Consider the following 21,544-nt stretch of genomic DNA (forward strand, 5'->3'; position numbering starts at 1 on the left):
GTTATCTTTTGGCTGAGACTCAAAGATTAACATACAATGAGAAATGATTGAACTATGGGGGAAGAGAAGTAAATTTGCAATGATTTTTTATGACAAAGTCTGATACAAGATTTGTAGAATGTGGCATATTCAATGGTGATCTTCATTATAGTGAATAGTCTCTGGCAATGCAGTGTGGACACCATTATGAAAGTCCCAGGGGAAATAGAAAGGCACTATTGACCTCATTGCCAGTCAATATATTATATGTACATACAATAGACCTTTCTATACACCACAATTTGTATGGTGGACCTTGAACACCACCAACATTATATAACGATTTATTTGTTACCCAGTACGTCTTGTCTTTGTATTCTGTTGTGTTTTTCTCAGAAGCGCTTAGGGACATGTTTGATTTCTATGTGTTATGCGCTATATAAGAATGGTTAATTATTATTATTATTAACAGTTTTGGAAAAACTGTACCATTTCCAACCAAACTGATACCAGGATCTGTACATTCCACTTTGTCAGTGCCTAGCCAGCAGGAAGTACAATATAGTTAGCTTGTCATTTTACTGGTTGATGAGCTTTTTCACCAGTCAATATTTCATATTTATAACACACCTCTTGCTTTTTCTGTATTCTGGTTGGCTGAAACACGGTCACGTGGGATGAACTAATATAGGCTAGTGATCGCGCGCGTGTTTTGCGGGAATAGTACCAGAGCGGGCACTAGTCTTTGCAAATAGTGCCCCCGGTAACAGCGCCCTCTCTTGACTTGAACCGTGAACAAACTACAAAATTCCTTTTTTTGTTCTTAGTTGACATTTTAAGACCGACCTATGTTATAAAACACATATTGACTGGCATAATTCGGTAACTAGTGTACGTCTATTCCCCCTCGGGCCTGTGAGTGACCAGAAGAGGGGCCTATTTCCCTCGGCCTTTGGCCTTTGGAAATAGGTCGCTCTTCTGGTCACTCAAAGTCCCTCGTGGGAATAGACGTATACTAGTAACCTCGTTGCCAGTCAATATGTGTATAAGAATATTCAACACTGAACGAGCCTGACCACTTGCAGGGAATTATAACTGGTCCTCGGGTGTTTTAACTGGCATTTGGCCAGCGGACCACTAGTAAAGGAGAACGCTGTATAAATACATGTACATGTACGCTATGTTTGTAATGGTACATTTGTTTTGGTAGCACTCTTTTCAGTGCTACAATGTGTAGCTAATTTTACATCTTTCAAAAATAAAGGATTTTTTATTTTTTTTTTCAGTGACAGCCACTTGTCTGGGCCTCTCTTTCGCACATTGAATTCAAACGCTCCCCTGGAGCTTAGCATATTGACACGCCGACAATAGTACAGACCAGAAAATACCCTGGTAGAGCGATTTGTATGAAATATGAAATGTGTATTGTATTGCGGCTTCCACATGAAAACAAGGGAATTAGTTGTTGTGGCAACAACTGGTTGTTAACTGACAACAATGGCAAGTGGATTGAATGCAGACTTTATTTGAAAAACGACTTCCGTTTCGACTTCAGCAGAGTCTTTCTAAAAAAACTCTTTACAGGTGGATAATTGGTGTAATTAAAGCATGAATTAAGCCTATCAAGATAACACATAGTAAAAATGGGTACTCATTGTATATTTTGTTAACTGCAAGGATTTGATGAACTAAAGGCCATCCAAGTTTGCTGGAAAAAAATTTCTGGGTGTCCAAATTGTTTATTTACAAAACATTTATACTAGTAAATGACATTTAAAACATGTCTCTACATGTAAATTTAAAACAGGAATAGACACCCAGATAACCCTCTGGGTAACACTATTGTTTAAAACACTCAGGGCACTATTGGTAATTGTCAAAGACCAGTCTTCTCACTTGGTGTATCTCAACATATGCATAAAATAACAAACCTGTGAAAATTTGAACTAAATTGGTCGTCGAAGTTCGGGATAATAATGGAAGAAAAACACCATTGTCACTCGAAGTTTTGTACTTTCAGATGCTTGATTTCGAGACCTCAAAATCTAATTCTGGGGTCTCGAAATCAAATTTGGTGAAAATTACTTCTTTCTCAATAACTAAGTTACTTCAGCATGTTCAGAGTGAGCCAATTCTCACAATGTTTTATACAATCAACAGCTTCCTTTTACTTGTTGCCAAGTAAGGTTTTATGCTAATAATTATTTTATGTAATTACCAAGAGTGTCTACTGCCTTTAAGCATAATGCTACTCTATTGTATTTAAAGAAGATTTTAAATGTACACACTTCCAGAGCTGCCAGCCTTGTACTTTATAATTAACAGGGAATAGCAGTGTGATGGACTGCATGGTAATGACAGGGTTGGTGGTTGGCAGCTGTTAATGGACAGAGGCTAAAGGCAAGGTTCATTAACACTGGACAGCCACCAAGGTTATAACCACGCACACAGCGGCTAGCTAGTCAAACCATGCACTGGAATACCAGGTCACCACACTGTTATTCCTATTAATAAATCCTTTAATAAAAACAGGGAAAGAGCATTTAACACATTTTTTGTAGAATTTTTCTTTTCATGGTCAAGGACCACTCTTTAGGCAGTTAAACTTTTCGCTTGGCACCCGATCTCTTTCCTTAAATCGTGATGTACATGTACATGTATGCATATTGTCAAAAACCAGACCACCTCATGAACTCTGACATTTACAAATGTAGCAATACATTGATTGGTGTTTGTGCATATCAGTTATCTTAAATGTATTTATTTTTAGAGCATTAATAATACTGTTGGAAGTCTACTCCATGTTACACTTACCTTCCAAAACCAATGATGTTTGGTCATGACAAAGCCAACCTCCCTATAATGCCCATACTTATCAGGGTGTTCCCAGTTAGTACACTTCAGTTTCTTGGCTCTGTGGAATAATAAATAAAGTGTCAAGAGTCAAGAATCCTTTTGACACCGTAATATAAATGACCTGTAAGATACAATACATATTAGGTAACACATGACAGGCCATTGTATATGTCATGTGAAACTTTGTATTGGCGCACAACCACAATGAGTAAACACTTCTTTTTTAAAGTAAAATATAAAACATTTATTACTGAAAATAATGGAGGAAATGTGGTTAGATTAAATGAAACCAGAAATCATCACAATACATAAATTTTAATTGGTTCAAATTAAATGCCAAACGTCCACCATAAAAGTTGCACGGCTCAGCTACAATATTGGAGCAAATTTGGCAAAAGCTGTGACCTTTAAAATTCTTACTGGCCATGGGACGATAAGGACAGGCAACAGACATAAATGAACTATACTGGGAATGAAATGTCCAGTATTGGATTTTGTAAAAATCCAGCAGGACTGGATGATTGAAAATGTTCAATTCGGTGAAGTACAGTTTTACACACATTGAAAGATAGGTATAACTTCAGGGTATGAAATATGTAAAAGTTAATAACATTGAACATTGTTTGAGGACGGACAGGTGATATAAGCTCCTTGAAGAATCGGAAGTTGACAAGCTGGCTCCTGAGGCGAATTGGAGGGCCAATTGAGGGGAGCTAATTTATGTACATGGGCATTAAAGGAACACGTTGCCTTGGATCAGACGAGTTTGTCTATAAAAAGCATTAGAAAAAGTTTGTTATGAACTGCATGGTTAGAAAGATGTTTTAAAAGTAGAATATAATGATTTACACAAGTATCACTCAAAGTTACACGGTTTTCCCTTTACGTCGCGAACTACATGTAACACGGTCGGCCATTTATGGGGGTCAAAAATTTGACTCCCATAAATGGCCGACCGTATTAGTCGACGAGGTAAAAAGAAAACCACGCAATTTCGAAGCATATTTGTGTAGATCATTGTATTCCACTTTTACAACATCTTTCTACCCTCATGCATTTTATAACAAGTGGTTATGGAATGCTTTTCAAAGACCAACTTGCCCAATCCAAGGCAATGTGTTCCTTTAAAGCAAGTCATATGTTTTACTAAATAACTCAAACTTCTCTAGCAACTAGCACATGCTCATTATTAAGCTTGGGAACATGTGGCATTATGTGTACACCATCTTTTCATGTGTTTGTAAGTGATGCTAACACATGTTATTATTTGTGGTTTATTAAAAATCGAGCTTGCTGCCACACAAAAAATTGCATTGAATTGTACATAAAATACAAATAGTGATAATAATGTAATTTATTACTTCCGTGCAACAGTTTCACAGCTGTTTCGTAAAGAGCATGCATTAAAGGGAAGGTACGTATTGTGTACACGTTTGGTAATTACTCAAAACAAATATTAATTTAAAAACTGATTTGGTAACGAGCATTGGTGAGCTGTTGATAGTATAAAACATTGTGGGAAACGACTCCCTCTGAAGCAACGTTGTTTTTGAGAAAGAAGTAATTTCTCACTAAAATATTAAAAGACTTCTAGCTAGAAGTCTTTTATTCCTATCTAAAATCACGCAAATTCGTCCAACAAGGGTGTTTTTTCTTTCATCATTTTCTCGCAACTTCGATGACCAATTGAGCCCAAATTTTCACAGGTTTGTTATTTTTATGCTTATGATGGGATACACCCAGAGAGAAGACTGGTCTTTGACAGTTACCAAACGTGTACAGTGCCTTTAAAGACAGTTGCACACATGTATGCATGCAAAAAGTCTACACTTATTCACCCTGTGTGCCAATACTGGCATGTGCCTTTAGTGAACAGCAAAATAGATTATGATAGTGAATGGACCGGCAACAAATTCAGCTCTTGTTCATGATTAAAGATCGTTTTAGTAACATACATTGTTTAACATTAATTTTGTGTTCTTCATCATGTATGTCAAGCACTGGTAGACTCCGGACTTACCCAAAGTCCTCTGGCATGTCTGGGAAAGAACAAACCTATACGTACCGAGTGGGATTGCAACCCTCAACCTTTGCCATTCTAGGGCAGATGTCTTATCACTACACCATCGTATTTCTTCACTTTCATATCACTCAGAATGATACTAATGGTATCTGGGATACACATGGAATTGAAAGCATTCTGAGACTCTGTACTTTGATTTAAGCTGGATTCCAAATGTACTTACTCATCTCTTTTCATATCTCGCTTGCAGTCACCAGGATCCAGTCCCGGAAATTCACTCTCGTAGACTTGTAATAAATACGGGTAAAAAACTTGCATAGACTGCAAGAAAACAGATGGAAGATTGGAATAAATGAAACAAAATGAAACCATAAATGCAATTAGATCCGTGTAGTTCCTGAAACTGAACACCATCAGTATCAGCAACTAAGGTTTTGGCTTTGAGTTTAGCCAAGCATTCGAAATTGGGTACACAGCAAGAAGGTTCATCAACCAATCATGAAAGGAATTTGATACTCTCACAAGCCGCAAACAGTACTTTCGCCCAAGAATTGCACATTCCAAAATGATGTATTATTACTATTACAGATGGCTTACTTTACACTGTGTGACGCCAAGTGGGAAGTATTAACAAATAGGATTTGTTGTTTATGAACATGTTCTTTTTTTTATCATAAACAAATAAAACTTCTGCAAACAAAGTCCATCCGTCTGTAACGCTTTTTGTACTATAATATGTGCATGGACAACTATAATTTGGGAAGAAAAGAGGGGAAAGAGGGCGTTGAGGAATGTGAAAGCAGAAAAAAATACAAAAATAATTTGTACCTGACAAAAGTCAACAGTTTTAATCAAAGCGTTGATCTCCTCATCGTAGTAATCATGACTAAAGATGATCAGCGCATCTCCAATACCACGCACTTTACGTAACGAGTTAATGAGATATCGTAAATACTCCAGTCTTTTATGCACCATTACTAGGAGTACTATGCTTTCATTGGACCGCGATGGAAACCGAGCGAGGTTGTGCACCTCCTCCTTGCTGTTAATGTCTAAGGCAGCTTGCCTGATTCGTTCACTATCACCTGTCCTGTTAGTTCTGACATTCACAGGGTTATGAGGCACATCGTTAAGAACCTTGTTTTTCTTTACTACTTCAATCGGAGATTGCACAATGACACTGTTCCCCTTTTTCTCAACGTCTTTGATTTCCGGAACTTCGGGCGGATGGGGTACCGGTGGTTCCGGTTGAATGGGGTTACGAATTTGTTCTGGAATGGCGTTGTGATCTCCCTGGTTCCCTGTGTTGAAATCCATTGAAACCTTGTAGACGGTGAATGTTACGAGGCATATCATAGCCATCATGACTTTATGGAATCTCCGGAACCTCATTATGAAGTCAGGGTTCTTTAGTACGTGATGTGGAGAAAACACTTCACTCTCATCACCTACCGATGATCCTCAGTGACACCGGCTAAATCCTGGAGATAAAGAATCAGGAAGAAATTGTTAATTAGTAAGTGGCACATGAAACTAATGACTCATTAACTGCATTCAATCTAACACATTGAGTTTGTGTTCATAACACCTTCCTCAAAGTAATTACTTACCGAATTGCATATTATACATAGAGTGTTTGTACATCTACTTACAATGAACATTATAACAACTGTACAACGACGTCTGTAAAAGCAATCATGGTGGTGTCATTTTACTAACCTAACCAATTCTAACAGGACATTATTATTCAGAGTAATGTACATACATGGAAGCCACTTCCAATCTATATATTGTTCACCAATAATCAATCATTTCATTCCACAACACATACATGTAGACAAATGCATTCCCCCCCTGGGTAAATTAGTCCAACTAAATTTAATGCATCCAACTGCTTACTTACATACACCTGGCTAACTATAATTGTATTCAATGCACAGCTGTTCAGTTAATCTTAGTACATTTCTGCCTCTAAAGTCTGTACAAGTATGTAGCTGATTTAATAGCTGAACTTAAGGTTCCAGGAAACCTCCACTACAGTAGGCCTACATGTACAGTACAGTTACTAGTTCTGTAGCTCAGAAACACCACAGGCCAGAAATATTGTTAACAAAATATTTCTTTGTTATGTTGAACTTCTAGGAGAGGTTTGTATTGAAATGCTGCGTTGTCATGGATGTGTTTGGAAAAGCACAAGTCAGGGGGGCCATTTTTGGTTGGGGTGGCGGTTACTTCAATGTGAGAAAGTACTAATGTACTTGACTAAATGCTGCAACTACTGGACCGTGACCCAGTTAGTATTGCAAACCCTGAAATACGTACATCCTGATGCAACTACTGGACTGTGACCCAGCTAGTATTGCAAACCCTGAAATACGTACATCCTGATGCAACTACTGGACTGTGACCCAGCTAGTATTGCAAACCCTGAAATACGTACATCCTGATGCAACTACTGGACTGTGACCCAGTTAGTATTGCAAACCCTGAAATACGTACATCCTGATGCGCCTGGGTAATCAAGTTATAAAACACTTACTACTTTTATTCATAAGTAAATCAATCAATCAGTATTTTATATCCACTCAATCAAACAATAATACATGGTTAAAGGCAATGGACAGACACTATTGGTATTTACTCAAAATAATTATTAGCACAAACCTTACTTGGTAACGAGTAATGGGGAGGGTGGTAGTGTAAAACAGTGTGAGAAACAGCTCCCTCTGAAGTAATGTATACGTAGTTTTCGAGAAAGAAGTTATTTTCCATGAATTTGATTTTGAGACCTCAGATTGAGAATTTGAGGTCTCGAAATCAAGCATTTGAAAGCACACAACTCTGTGTGACATTGACAAGGGTGTTTTTTCTAGCATTATTATCTCACAACTAAAACGACCAATTGAGCTCAAATTTTCACAGGTTTGTTATTTTATGCATATGCTGAGATACAGCAAGTGAGAAGACTGGTCTTTGACAATGACCAATAGTGTCCAGTGTCTTTAAATATACAGAATAGGAGGAGATTAAGTGGTGAGGGTCTCTAAAAAGCAAAGCTTATCAAGTAGAGACCTCAATGACATGTGTACCCCTGTAGCTTAAATGATGTACAACTATGACTGTACTTGTATCTTTGTAAAGGTTAGAAAGTCTACTTATGTCAATTGTTAGCTGCACAAATATTGCTGTACACATAATGTACTGTCAGCTGCAACCATGTATGTAAACCATTGCAATTCATTATTTACCATTCAGTGTGCACAACACTTTGTCCAGTCTAAATATTTTGCTATTAAGATGTAAACATGAAATAGTTCTGTAGTATCAGGCATCATCACAGACTGTCAATCAAAACGATCACAGCTTAAAGGCAGTGGACACTATTAGTAATTAGTCAAAAATAATTATTAGCATAAAACCTTACTTGGTAACGAGTAATGGGGAGAGGTTGATAGTATAAAACATTGTGAGAAACGGCTCCCTCTGAAGTGACGTAGTTTTCGAGAAAGAAGTAATTTTCCACGAATTTGATTTCGAGACCTCAAGTTTAGAATTTGAGGTCTCGAAATCAAGCATCTAAAAGCACACAACTTCGTGTGGCAAGGGTGTTTTTTCTTTCATAGTTATCTCGCATCTCCGACGACCAATCGAGCTCAAATTTTCACAGGTTTGTTATTTTATGCATATGTTGATATACATCAAGTGAGAAGACTGGTCTTTGAAAATTACCAATAGTGTCCACTGTCTTTAATAAGTGCGTACAAATAGCACTTGTAACTCAGAACTACATTCAACCAGAATCATTTTGAACAAGATATTTCTTGGTTTATAATATTTGTTTAAAAGATTTTAGGGAGAGGACAATTGTAATTGAACAACTTTAACATGTTTAGGGAAAATACCAGTCAGCAGTCATTACCTTGGTATCTTTAAAATGTCCAAGAAGAAGAGAAACATTAAAAGGCAGTGGACACTATTGGTAATTACTCCAAATAATTATTAGCATAAAACCTTTCTTGGTGACGAGTAATGGGGAGAGGTTGATGGTATAAAACATTGTGAGAAACGGCTCCCTCTGAAGTGCCATAGTTTTTGAGAAGGAAGTAATTTTCCACGAATTTGTTTTCGAGACCTCAGATTTAGAACTTGAGGTCTCGAAATCAACCATCTAAATGCACACAACTTCGTATGACAAGGGTGTTTTTTTCTTTCAGTATTATCTCGCAAGTTCGATGACCGATTGAGCTCAAATTTTCACAGGTTTGTTATTTTATGCATATGTTGAGATACACCAACTGTGAAGGCTAGTCTTTGACAATTACCAATAGTGTCCACTGCCTCTAAAGGAAAAGCTGCCCTGTCCTAAAAGGACAAAGTACCAAGCCAGTTTATAATGTCACATTGTGAAGGTTACATTCTTTCATATTTATTTCATATTTCATCTAGATTTGATGTATTTTTGTATGAAGGGTAAATTTTTACTGTGTATTTTTTTATAACAATTTTTAGACACGCAAAACCAAAACGCATTTTACTGTACAAATATTTTTTTTTTTACAAGTGACAATAAAACAATATTCATATTATTCATATATTCATCTTTTTGTCCTTAGATTCTCTTTAACTTCAACATGTTCAATGTCCAATACATCTTGACAACAGCTAAAGCACACGGTGATTGCAACATCCAGAAAAGGCCAAACATCGCTTTTCAAATGTTACTCAGTAGACCAAACCAGCTGTTTTCAGTTAGACTAAGATTAGGAGCAAACACTCCAACAAAAAAGTTGTACCCGCAAGTTTACTATTTATAGAACTTTCTTCCTGTGTCTCCTGCCTACTACATGTATGTATTCAACCACAAAGTGAATCACCTTGTTACTGTCAGTGTCTGACCCCTCACTAATTATTTGCCAATATCACCATCTCACTGTCGGATTGCCACAGTGAAAGAAACATTTAAAGTTACCCTTCATCTTGATGCCCTTACCAGGCTGCAAAAGACCTAAAACGCTCTAAATCCTCTTAGTGTAAAAACAGCCGCTTAGCCCAAGTCCTTTTAAACAAAAACTCATTGTAGCCCAAACCCTTCTCAATCCTCCTGTGAAAAGCCAAAATCCTTCTCCATCCTGAACTTTGGTAATGAGAATATTGAAGGATTTAGGCTCTTTAATGTCCCATTTTAAGGACAAAGTACAATGTAAATATTATGGTGAAGTTTCTTGCTCAAGGCTACAAGTATTTAACAAGTGAGACTAAAACCCACACTCGGCTGATCAGACAAACCAGAGCTTGACTCTGTTGCTCCTTAAATCGCTCGGCAAAGACACACATCATAACTACTGAGTTCTTTTAATTGAGATGTGCACTGCAGGGATAATCATTGTGCAATTGTAAGTACGCAATGATTTCTTATCAGTTTGCAGTCTGTGTAACATATGCTTCAAACATCCATTTTAACTTTACCACCTCCCTCAGTTCATTGGCCACAAAAGACGCAGGTCAGGAACTAAAGCGTTTTGCAACATACAAAACAAAACATTCTAAAAAGTATTTCAAAATCAAAATCATTCCAGACCAAGCAATAATTTCAAAATCACTCCAGACCAAGGAATTATTTCCCATACAGCCATTATTTGTACATGATTTCAGATTATTACCGGGTATATTTGGCACTGGATTAAAGCTCTGGTGTTTCTGATCAGCTGAGGTTAAGTCAGGTCTTGATGCTTGTGTCCTTGAGCAAGACACTTGACTGTAATTGCTTCATCCTTCAGATTGGACTTCAAGCCATTTGTACCATCCATGTTCTATGGTTATGGACTGCAACTGCAAGTAAAGGAACCCAGTACACTTGTCCTTTAGAGAAGGGGTTTGCCCTCGTGCTTTCTAGTAAGGTTTTACAGAATGCTCCACAGCAATTTGAAGATTGTTCCATGGAGCTACAAAGTATGTAAACAAATGGTTTATAGCTTTCTGACTTGGCCTTTGAGAAAAACTCTGCTAAGGTCAAAATGTCAGGCCATTAACCAATTTGTTTGCTGTTTTATACAATAAATATGAAGCTTGCCATTTGGTTGGTAATAGTTTGCAACAATTCTGTTTTCTCATTTAAAGACAGTGGACACTATTGGTAATTGTCAAAGACCAGTCTTCTTACTTGGTGTATCTCAACATATGCATAAAATAACAAACCTGTGAAAATTTGAGCTCATTGGTCACCTGAAGTTGTGAGATAATAATGAAAGAAAAAACACCCATGTCACACGAAGTTGCGTGCTTTCAGATGCTTTTAATATGAATTCCTGGAAAATTACTTCTTTCTTGAAAACTACTTCACTTTAGAGGGAGCTGTAAGTCACAAAGTGTTATACTATCAACCTCTCCCCACTCGTTACCAAGTGAGGTTTTATGCTAAACATTATTTTGAGTAATTACCAATAGTAATGCCTTTAAATAATTATGGGTCTTATATTTCAAACATTGCTAATGCATGCCTTGTAGGGGGGAAACATTAGCACTTAGCTCTGCCCTTGGGTGTGATCAGCACTTAAATTGCCAAGTATTATCAAATATCAATTATGCCTTCCCTTTTAAAAGCTTCACAATAGGCACTTTAGATTATTACATGAGGTGCCAGTCTTGGGCACACTGTTTTCAGATTATCCATTGGCAGATTCCCATGAGGTGCCAGTCTTGGGCACACTGTTTTCAGATTATCCATTGGCAGATTCCCATGAGGTGCCAGTCTTGGGCACACTGTTTTCAGATTATCCATTGGCAGATTCCCATGAGGTGCCAGTCTTGGGCACACTGTTTTCAGATTATCCATTGGCAGATTCCCATGAGGTGCCAGTCTTGGGCACACTGTTTTCAGATTATCCATTGGCAGATTCCCATGAGGTGCCAGTCTTGGGCACACTGTTTTCAGATTATCCATTGGCAGATTCCCATGAGGTGCCAGTCTTGGGCACACTGTTTTCAGATTATCCATTGGCAGATTCCCATGAGGTGCCAGTCTTGGGCACACTGTTTTCAGATTATCCATTGGCAGATTCCCATGAGGTGCCAGTCTTGGGCACACTGTTTTCAGATTATCCATTGGCAGATTCCCATGAGGTGCCAGTCTTGGGCACACTGTTTTCAGATTATCCATTGGCAGATTCCCATGAGGTGCCAGTCTTGGGCACACTGTTTTCAAACCAAGTATTCTACCCATTACATGAGTAATACAACACGTATATAGTACTCAGCAGTGTTGCCAATATTGTAGATCCCCCCATATTGTTGACTGAACATTTTTGTTGATTTTGTACAACAATCCAGGTGGTAAAGATTCAACATACTGTACATGTAATAAAGGAAATGTTTCCATAATGTACACATTACATCTGAGCATGGAAAAGTGGTTATTTCAAGGAAACTTTCTGCAGAAGTTACTGAAAAGCTACATGTACAAGAAAATAATTTCTTTCCTGTCCTGAAATGAAATCTACAACTTCTAATAATGTGCAATTTAAATGGAAACTGTTGTACTTCCTTCAATATGGATGATATGGCATATCCAGTAGCAGTTGTTGAAATAAAAATCATGTGAAGTGTCAGGAAATTAAATTGAATACTGTTACTCCGCTGTCATACAAAATAACCCAAGGGTCAAAACTCAAGGATTGAATTTCAAGTAAACATCTACAAACAAAAGGGTTCTTAGTCTGACATCTCAATCGAAAATAAAAAATGAAACAATTACTAGACGTCACCACTGCCTCAAATCATATAATTACTCGCCACTTCTTCATGACCACAGCCAATTTTTGTTTTTCAGAATTTGTCGCTTGCACCTTTTGGTTTGAGGACATTAAAGCCACAATTCTGAACAAATATCCAAAGCTATGACAAACAAGGTAAAAAAAAAAAAAAACATGATTGGGGAAACTAATAACGGAGGAAAAACAAATTTAATAACAATACACTTCCTTTATCGGTTTTCGGCAAAAATTTGATCTCTGTAGAAAAAAACTTTGTTTGAGGTTCCGCATACAGTACATTGTTTTTTTGTACATACATACTACAAACAAGCATGATCCTGCTGATACTATTTGATTTTAATTTTGGTTTGATTTACTTGAACATCTTTATTTAATTTAGCTCCACTCCACTCAGCACACAGCACTGCTTTCCAAACAGGCCCTTGGTAAAAATATCATATTAATAACTGTAGTTAAATCTATTATTACACGGACCATCAAAATTATTTTCAAAGAGAAAGACACCATAGGCTTCTTTGTTTTTTTGTTTTTTTTGTTTTTCTTTTTTCGAGGATTGAGATTAAAAGACACTTTAAAACAGAAATCAAAAGTAAGTAAAATAGGTTCAAATTAAAAGACCTTCGACTGCAACCTGTCTGCTTGAGATGCTTGACGGAAATATCAGCTCTTTGATAAACTAATGCTAGGCACGTCTATTCACAGATTGTACCAAAATGTAAGGACAGCAGTTTTTATAGTACTAGAATCACATAACGTATACTACAATGTCATGAATGTTTAAATAATGCATCAAGGGGGTACAGCCACAATTATCCCCCCCCCCCACACTTTTGTAATGTCCTCATTTTTCAATAGAACCCCTGGATATAGTCATCGTCTGATTGGGGGCACAGGTCTTTAACCTCCTATCCTATTAAAATGTTGATTGCCATTGTGTTTGATACATCTCAATTCCAGTGCATCCAAAACAGCTAAAGACTTCATTCTGAGAAAAAATTATCAGTTCATAACTTACTTCTCCGTAGTGATATTTGTTGGATTTTAACAGCCAAGGATACAATATTTACACTCACAGGTGGAATGTTTCTTTAGGAGTCCAAAGGTCAAAAAGTCAAGGCCATTTTGATTGGTTACTTGAGTCCCGACTTGAGTCAGACTCTGACTCTTAGTCATAATTCCTTGAGCCTTCCAACTTAAATATTCTAACACTCTCTCTGACATGTCTGATGCATTTAACTAGAATACTGCAAGCACAATGCATCTCAATTTGTCTGTGGGTCATTCCATATCAGACCAACGCACTTTTTTACCTCATGTCTTCCGATTTTGATAAAAATTGCTGTGATTGTAGGTCCTTATGAGCAATGAATGCACAGCAATTTTTAGCCCGATCGGACTTACCATGAGGTCAGGGCAGAAACCACTAAAATCTGACATTTTTAGGGTAAAATACCACCTTTTTGGTAAAAATATGTCATAACAATGTCAATTCTCATCACATATATGCAAATTTGGTATCAAAATGATGAGAATTGCATGTTCAAATCAGTTCTTTTGTCAAAAATAAATTTTCTGAAATGTAGGTCACTGTAATCTTTAATACGTTATCGTGACCTTTGACCCAGTTTTTGAAATAATGTATCATTCCAAAAATCAATGAAATAAAAATCTCTTGATAGAGCATGTCTTCCTCTATCAGAATCCACTAAGAAACAGTTCGGCTCTTCAAAATTTACAACTTTATGACTATTTTTGTACAAGTACCATGATCTTTAATATGTTATCGTGACCTTTGACCCAATTTGTGAAACAATGCATCATTCCAAAAATCAACAAAATAAAAATCACTTGATAGAACATGTTTTCCTCTATCACAACCAACCAAGAAACAACTGGGCTCTTCAAAATTTACAATTTTATTACCATTTTGTACAGTTGTTAGGTCACAAACTAGTCAATTTATATACTTTACATAATAAATCCACCAACAAACCTCACTCTTCTGTTTCTAAAGTTACTTAAAGTGTTCATGGTTTGCGATTTGTTTCTTGTTGAGGGCTGATGTGGTTTAACCAGAATCAGAATTTAAACTATCAGCAGTGACACACCCAGGATTTATTATTTTTGGGGGGTGGGCCATATTTTCCCCCAAAATTTCTTTCGAAGATTGTAAAACAAAAAAATCAAAACAAATCAAACAAACAAATTGATTACCTTGGAGGGGCTGGGATCAATCCCCCAGACCCATCGTCCCCCACCCCCCCTCTTTCGGGTGCACCACTGTGATTATTAGTGATCCCAGTTAGAGATTACATCAAGGTTGAGATGGAGAAGCTGTCGAATGCCTTTCTTCAGTAGATCACAAACTTATGCAGTCTTACTTTAACCCCCTGTGATGAATCTTGAACAAATTAATGCATAGTAACTTTCTGAGAAATCCTCAAGAACAATTTGATTTCCATTTAACCGTAGAGCACACGAAAAGGCATGCTAACCTTCCGATGAAGTCAGAGTTGCAGCATGGTGACATTTTTTTTTTACCATCTTGGAAAGAATTTTGTTTCGTTAGTGGTTTCTGCCCTGACAACATGGAAAGTCCGATCGGGCTGAAAATTGGTGTGCATTCATTGCTCATTAGGACCTACAAGCACAGCAATTTTTATCAAAATCGGAAGACATGAGGTAAAAAAGTGCATTGGTCTGACATGGAATGACTCCTGTTTCCATGGGGAGTAGCAACACATTCTTAAACATTCAGCATCTTCTAAAGTAATCTCCACTCCACTGTATTATCATTCACAAATTCTCCGGCTGTTGCATTTTAAAAATTTGCTGGCTTGATTTTTTCTGTTATAACACCCTGAGGTTCAAGTATATATTTTATAGTCATTTTCGGCATTGGGTCATTGAATTAAAATTTACTTGTATGATTTAGAATAGTCCTACTGAAGGATCTGTTGAAAATGACTTTTAAAACTACAACGTACATGTACATGTACATAGGATTTGAGGCATTGCATGGTGAGGTATATATGTTTGGTTTGCGGTAAGACCATGTGGGTATCTACTTGCCAGGTAGAGTTTGTTCTTAGAGAACTGTCTGTTATTCTACTGCCGCGGAGTAGATAATAGGGGATTCGGGAGACTTCTCAGTTCTGAAAAGAACTGTCCTGCTTTTAACTATTACCCGGGCGGATGGTATAGAAAATAGACTTGGACTACCGGTACTACTTTAACTGTACTGCCGCAGAGTCAGTTCTGAATTGGTCTCAACGTTTCGACTAGCTTGCTCTAGTCATCGTCGGAACTGAGAAGTCTCCCGAACCCCATATTATCTACTCCGCGGCAGTAGAATAAATGCAAGACAGTTCTCTAAGAACAAACTCTACCTTGCAAGTACAATGTAGATACACACATGGTGTTACCGCAAACCAAATATATGTACATGGAATACCGGACACTTCGGCACCTCGCAAAGTCGGCACCTTGCAAATTCGGCACCTTGCACACTCGGCACCCACTCGGCACCAAGAAAGTCGGCACCATACAAACTCGGCACCGGCCTTTTTTTGACTAACAAACTCGGCACCAAGCGAAAAATTAATATCACCTCGAAGAGTTATGTCATTACAAACAATGTAACGTGCGTGTTTTACACAATAAAAAATGGTTTGGTAGTTTTAATAGTAGCTTTGTAAACTATCACTAATTCTATGGGTGATGAAAATTCCAAACTTTCGAGAACATTTGGGCCCCCGGAAGTTTACCGTCCGGTGTGGCCCGCATGTGCCATGTTTAGTCAACAAGTAGGCTCAGTGCACGTCGTTGAAAGTGCGGTGCCATTTTCTTATGATTTTGGCTCTGAACAATTTTAATAAGGTTTTTTTTAGTTAGGTTAATAATTTTCAATGGATTTTTGCCTCTTAACAGAGTGTGATTTGCCGAAAGGCACTGGCCGGATAATTTCCCCGAGGGCTCCGTTTTGTGCGTGATATGGACGGCACGCACACGCCACTAGATCGTTTGGTGTGCACAGTCCTTCCAGTGCTCATTTTTTGTTTGTTTTTACGATAATCATATTCCAATAACATTTGCAATGTTTTTACTAATAACTTTATAACAGAATCAAGGTTGTGGGTGCCGAGTTTGCAAGATGCCGAGGTTGTGGGTGCCGAGTTTGCAAGATGCCGAGGTTGTGGGTGCCGAGTTTGCAAGATGCCGAGGTTGTGGGTGCCGAGTTTGCAAGATGCCAAAGTGACCGGTACCCTGTACATGTACATACAGTACATGAATAATAAATGGAGGAATTTTGATAATATTTGGTTAAATCTTTTGATGACGGCCGATGGTGTTTGATCAAGTGTTGGATTGAGGATGATGGATGAAAAACTCACAAAAATATACTACTTGTTTCATTTTACAATAATTAAAACATTCTGAACCAAAACTGTACTTTTTGCACCCTGCGCAGATAGTTTGTTTTTTTCTCCCAATGTTTTATTGAGTTTTCTCCCAATGTTTTATTGAGTTTTCTCCCAATGTTTTATTGAGTTTTCTCCCAATGTTTATGGAGTGCCGACTCAATTTTCTCATATGACAACATCAAATCAAGGAACTAATTGTTGCCTTTCAGAGTTTCATTGCGGCGACGATAATTTAAAAGGAAAATATTTACTCAAGAAGCTCAAAATTTTTTTTACAAATAATAATGAGGGTGGGCCAGGACTACTCCTAGAACTATGAGGTTCGTTCGGCAATCGTCTCCCGCTACAGGAGACGATAGCCGAACGAACCTCGTCTCCCGCTACGGGAGACGATAGCCGAACGAACCTCGTCTCCCGTTAACGGGAGACGATAGCCACTCAAACCCCATACATGTAGTTCCACGAGTAGGCCTGGACAATTTAATATAATTTATGTCCATGATTTTTGAAAGTGGTAAAAATGGGGCAAATCTGGTGATTAGCAGTCAAAATTCTACGTGTTGGACCATTTCCCTGTGTTCAGACAACTCGTCCATTGGACCACTAGACCGTACGGACAACTCAACTGTTGAGATAGCTAGACTGTTCAGACAACTCAAAGGACGTTTTTTTCAAACTATCAGACAACTCGACTTAGGACCAAGAAAAGTCGACGGATTATTATAATATTATTATAATATAATATATTTATTTGGCCAAGATTTCAACAAACAGGATACAACATGACCGAAAAAATATAACAGTATAAGAAACAACAAATGTAAACTTAAAAAACATGTGACACCTATCAATAGTAAACCAATGATGGAATTCAAACAGAATGTTCCCCACTTGGCAAATCAAAGCAAGACAATTATAAAAACAGACAGGACAAGCCCATTCTAAGATGGCCAAGATAAATAAAAGTGAACCAACCAATGTGACTCAAAAGCCTTTCACGGATGGCCGTGACGGGGGACTCAGCATGGGGCGTGCATGGGGCCGGGAAGGGGGAGGGGGAGGGGGGGGTAGGGTTAGGATTAGGGTTAGGGTTAAAGTTAGGATTAGGGTTGGGTTAGGATTCTCGAAATTCGTGTTACATGTCAGTAACGGAGGTCCGTTTAACCGTCGACTTTTCTTGGCCATCCGTGTCTCAATTTGAGTTGTCTGAACCGTCGAGTTGTCCGAATGGTCGAGCTGTCTCAACCGTCGAGTTGTCCTAACCGTCGAGTTGTCTTACCATCGAGTTGTCCGATGGACGAGTTGTCTGACATCCATTTCCCCCTGATTGAACTGGGTGTCAAAAATCCATCTTGTAAACCTTCAGGCCTTGCGACGGTGTCGGGAGAAGGGTTATGTTATCGCAACTACTAACGATGGTCAAGACGCATGACAGCTAGCAGCGCTACGAAATGGAAATCATGCAGTGAAAGCACAAAATCGGCCGTTAAGCAGCTCTATGAGTATGATTGAAATGGCCTTTATTTTGCCTTGCCTTGATTGATAAAAAAAAGGATTTACCAACCAAATTTCCACATGATTTTCAGAATTTATTATAAGCAAACAACAGCCATGAGTATGACATTGACAGCTGAATACCAGTAACAAGCAATTATGGGAACCCCAATTATGCACAAATGGAAACAACAGCCATGAGCATGACGTTGACAGCTGAATACCAGTAACAAGCAATTATGCACAAAATGGAAACAACAGCCATGAGCATGACGTTGACAGCTGAATACCAGTAACAAGCAATTATGCACAAATGGAAATTGGGTTGGTTCTCCTGTATTTTATCAAGGAAGAAATGTCCTGCTAAGCAATTAAATGTGACAGTAACACATGGTGACACGAACATAAAAATAAAATGTCAACACGTCGTTAATTTTACTTTTTGTTAATTTTTGTTTAGTTAGTCGTTAGTTTTAACTTTTAAGTTTTAGTCCATGCCATTTTTACCCCAAAATTAAGTATAACTTACCATGAAATGTCTTTAAATTGGGCCCATGTTGCCATTGTTTATTGTTCATTTTCAGTTGACATCATCATTGACAAAGTTGCAAGTAAATTTGGGGTTTTCCTGAAGAAGTTGTTGGTTCTTCTCTTAATAAAAGTGTTGCACGGTCGTTCGGTGTCGCTCGGCCGCAGTGCATTGACTGCACACATGATTGTGTATGTGGGATGTGCCTCCCGAACAACGGGTTGTGTCTCAACTGGTAGTACGATTTTGTCATGAAGATTACACATAAACTGGTACCCATTCAATAAATCTAGCATCAACTGTTTAGTGCGCCCTCAAGCGCTAGGCACTCACCGTTAGAAATATTGGAGGACATTCCCTTTCTGGGCCAAATGATTTCACAAAGCTGGTTCAGCAGAAAATTATGTTTGAAAAAATATATGTCTTTGTTAAGCAAAGAATGAGTGGGACACCAGCCATAACAATGCAAACTCAGTGGAATTTTCATTGGTAGCATGTTTCTGCTAAAGCAATTCTAGTTTGTGTTTAGCAAGTTGTTATGTTTCTCTCTAGGAAACTGGCCCTTGTTTTGTCCTGTATTATTTTTTTCATTCGGTATGAAGATACATAGCCCACCTTGTTGAGCTGTAAATGGCTCCGCTTTTAACAGTGATGAGACCGATGTTAAAAGCGGAGCCATTTACAGCTCAACAAGGTGGGCTAAAAGATACATAAATGGAAGAAAATACAAGAACCAGTGTATCCCAATAGTTTGACAAACTAAACTATATAAAGAGAATGAAGCCCTCTTTTTTCATAAAAAAAAAGTATTTTCTTAACATGCCTGAATATTATGTTCTGTCTCTTTTCTCTTAGTCACTTAAAACCTCTAATTACAAGAGACAAACTGAACTTGGGAGAGGGCTAGTCTTATCTCAAGTTAGGACAAGTTCTACCTCCAATAGAGTAAGTACAGAGAAGTTACTCGTCCTAACTTGTAACTAGTCGTACGCTTTAGTCGTCTCATATAGTGTAGGACTGGTCCTAAACTGGTCCTGACTCTGTGATGAGGTCGACCCCTGATATAATTGCTAACGTCTATTTCCGCTGCACACTTTTTTTTTATAAGTATTGGATTTGTAACTGTAACTAATATTTTTGTAGTATTGTTTTTCATAACTTTTTAAATATTGTAGTGTGTGGTTTTAATTATGGGTGGTAAATTTTTGTGGTTTATATTTTTAGAAATCTTTTATGCTCTTTGGTTAATTCTGCCTCTTGTTCTGAGCTATTTTAATTTGTACAGGGCCTTGGGGATCAGCCATGAATGTTAGGCGCTTTATAAGCTTTATCTATTATTATTTATTATAATAATAACTAAACAAAAAGATTAAATAACCAAAATATTGCTTTATTTATTTATGCCGTGTCATTACAGTGCCACTTATGCTTGGTTTTCTGCTGAAATGTTGCTAAGAAGTTTGTTAGCAGTTTTTTAAGCATTTATATACACACAGGGACAGCATTATAAATTATTTCCCCAAGGACTGGTTAGCTCAATGTGAAGAATCGAGGCCAGAAGTCATTTAATACAAGTGTTTGTGTAAATAACAAACAAATTTGATTAAACTGCTGGACTTTACCCCTTGTGAATTTTGTGTAATTTTTAAACAAAACATAAAAATATTTCAAAGAAATAATAACTCAGTCAGAGACATTACATTAGATAAAATGTGACTTGAATATATTTGTCATCATCATTGCCGCAAAGAATATCCCGTCTGATTCAAATCCTGAATAACTTAGAAGCTTAAAGTCTGTAAATAATACAAGTCAACATACTTTGTTCAAGTATTTTAGTGCTGTTAAATTTTAAGTACATGTACCATTATATACAACATAAAACAGCTATTAATTAATGGACGAAAGTTTTAAATCAAGGTGAAATGAAACGAAGTGGTCTCCAAACTTATTTTGTATTTGACTTCGTGTACCTAGGTTTACAATTCATAGAACTCCTATATAACTGCAAATATTACTCTACAGTTTTCTTCTCGACAAAAAACTGACGAGTTTATACAAATTGTTTCTCAACATCACATGTCTTTGTTATTCAGTATGGTCCTGCAACACTTTAGCTTTTAGCTTTGTTGTGGCTTTGTTGCTTAATTTTCATGTTTCGTCTTTTAAAATTGGAGACCAGTTAAGACCACTGTCATGAAGCATCCACTCTTTTTTTGTCAATGTCATGGAAGTGACGAGCAAACAAACCAGTCGAGAAATTTATAATTAAAATTTAGACCCAACAGTAAGTACCTAAACCCACAGATCCTTCAAATTTTCCTTTTGACATTACATAAGGTTGTGTTTTTCCCAAAATATTGAAATCTCACAAACAATCATCCAAAACACAAAACAAAAGACTGCAAGTTTACTTCGATTTTGTCAAAAAGTCATTGCGAAGTGAACAATTCTGATGACAGAATATCTC

At 37.4% G+C, this 21,544-nt stretch overlaps 1 protein-coding gene across 3 annotated transcripts in view; it reads right to left on the reverse strand.

The window, feature by feature from the left end:
• LOC117294874 (alpha-1,6-mannosyl-glycoprotein 2-beta-N-acetylglucosaminyltransferase-like) overlaps positions 1-19,461 on the reverse strand; it is a 31,953-nt gene extending 12,492 nt beyond the window's left edge. The window contains exons 1-4 of one of the 3 annotated variants that reach the window (XM_033777420.1): positions 19,408-19,461; positions 5,687-6,339; positions 5,082-5,179; positions 2,794-2,893 (exon numbers count right to left, since the gene is read on the reverse strand). In XM_033777420.1, the coding sequence (XP_033633311.1) occupies positions 2,794-2,893; positions 5,082-5,179; positions 5,687-6,250 (762 nt within the window). In that variant the 5' untranslated portion in view covers positions 6,251-6,339; positions 19,408-19,461. Of the gene's footprint in view, positions 1-2,793; positions 2,894-5,081; positions 5,180-5,686; positions 6,340-6,761; positions 6,854-19,074; positions 19,246-19,407 lie in introns of those variants that run through there. The other 2 variants (XM_033777418.1, XM_033777419.1) reach the window with 2 other exon arrangements.
• Between the last annotated feature and the right edge of the window lie 2,083 nt (positions 19,462-21,544).

Source organism: Asterias rubens, chromosome 9, assembly GCF_902459465.1.
Source record: "Asterias rubens chromosome 9, eAstRub1.3, whole genome shotgun sequence".
Taxonomy (NCBI): domain Eukaryota; kingdom Metazoa; phylum Echinodermata; class Asteroidea; order Forcipulatida; family Asteriidae; genus Asterias; species Asterias rubens.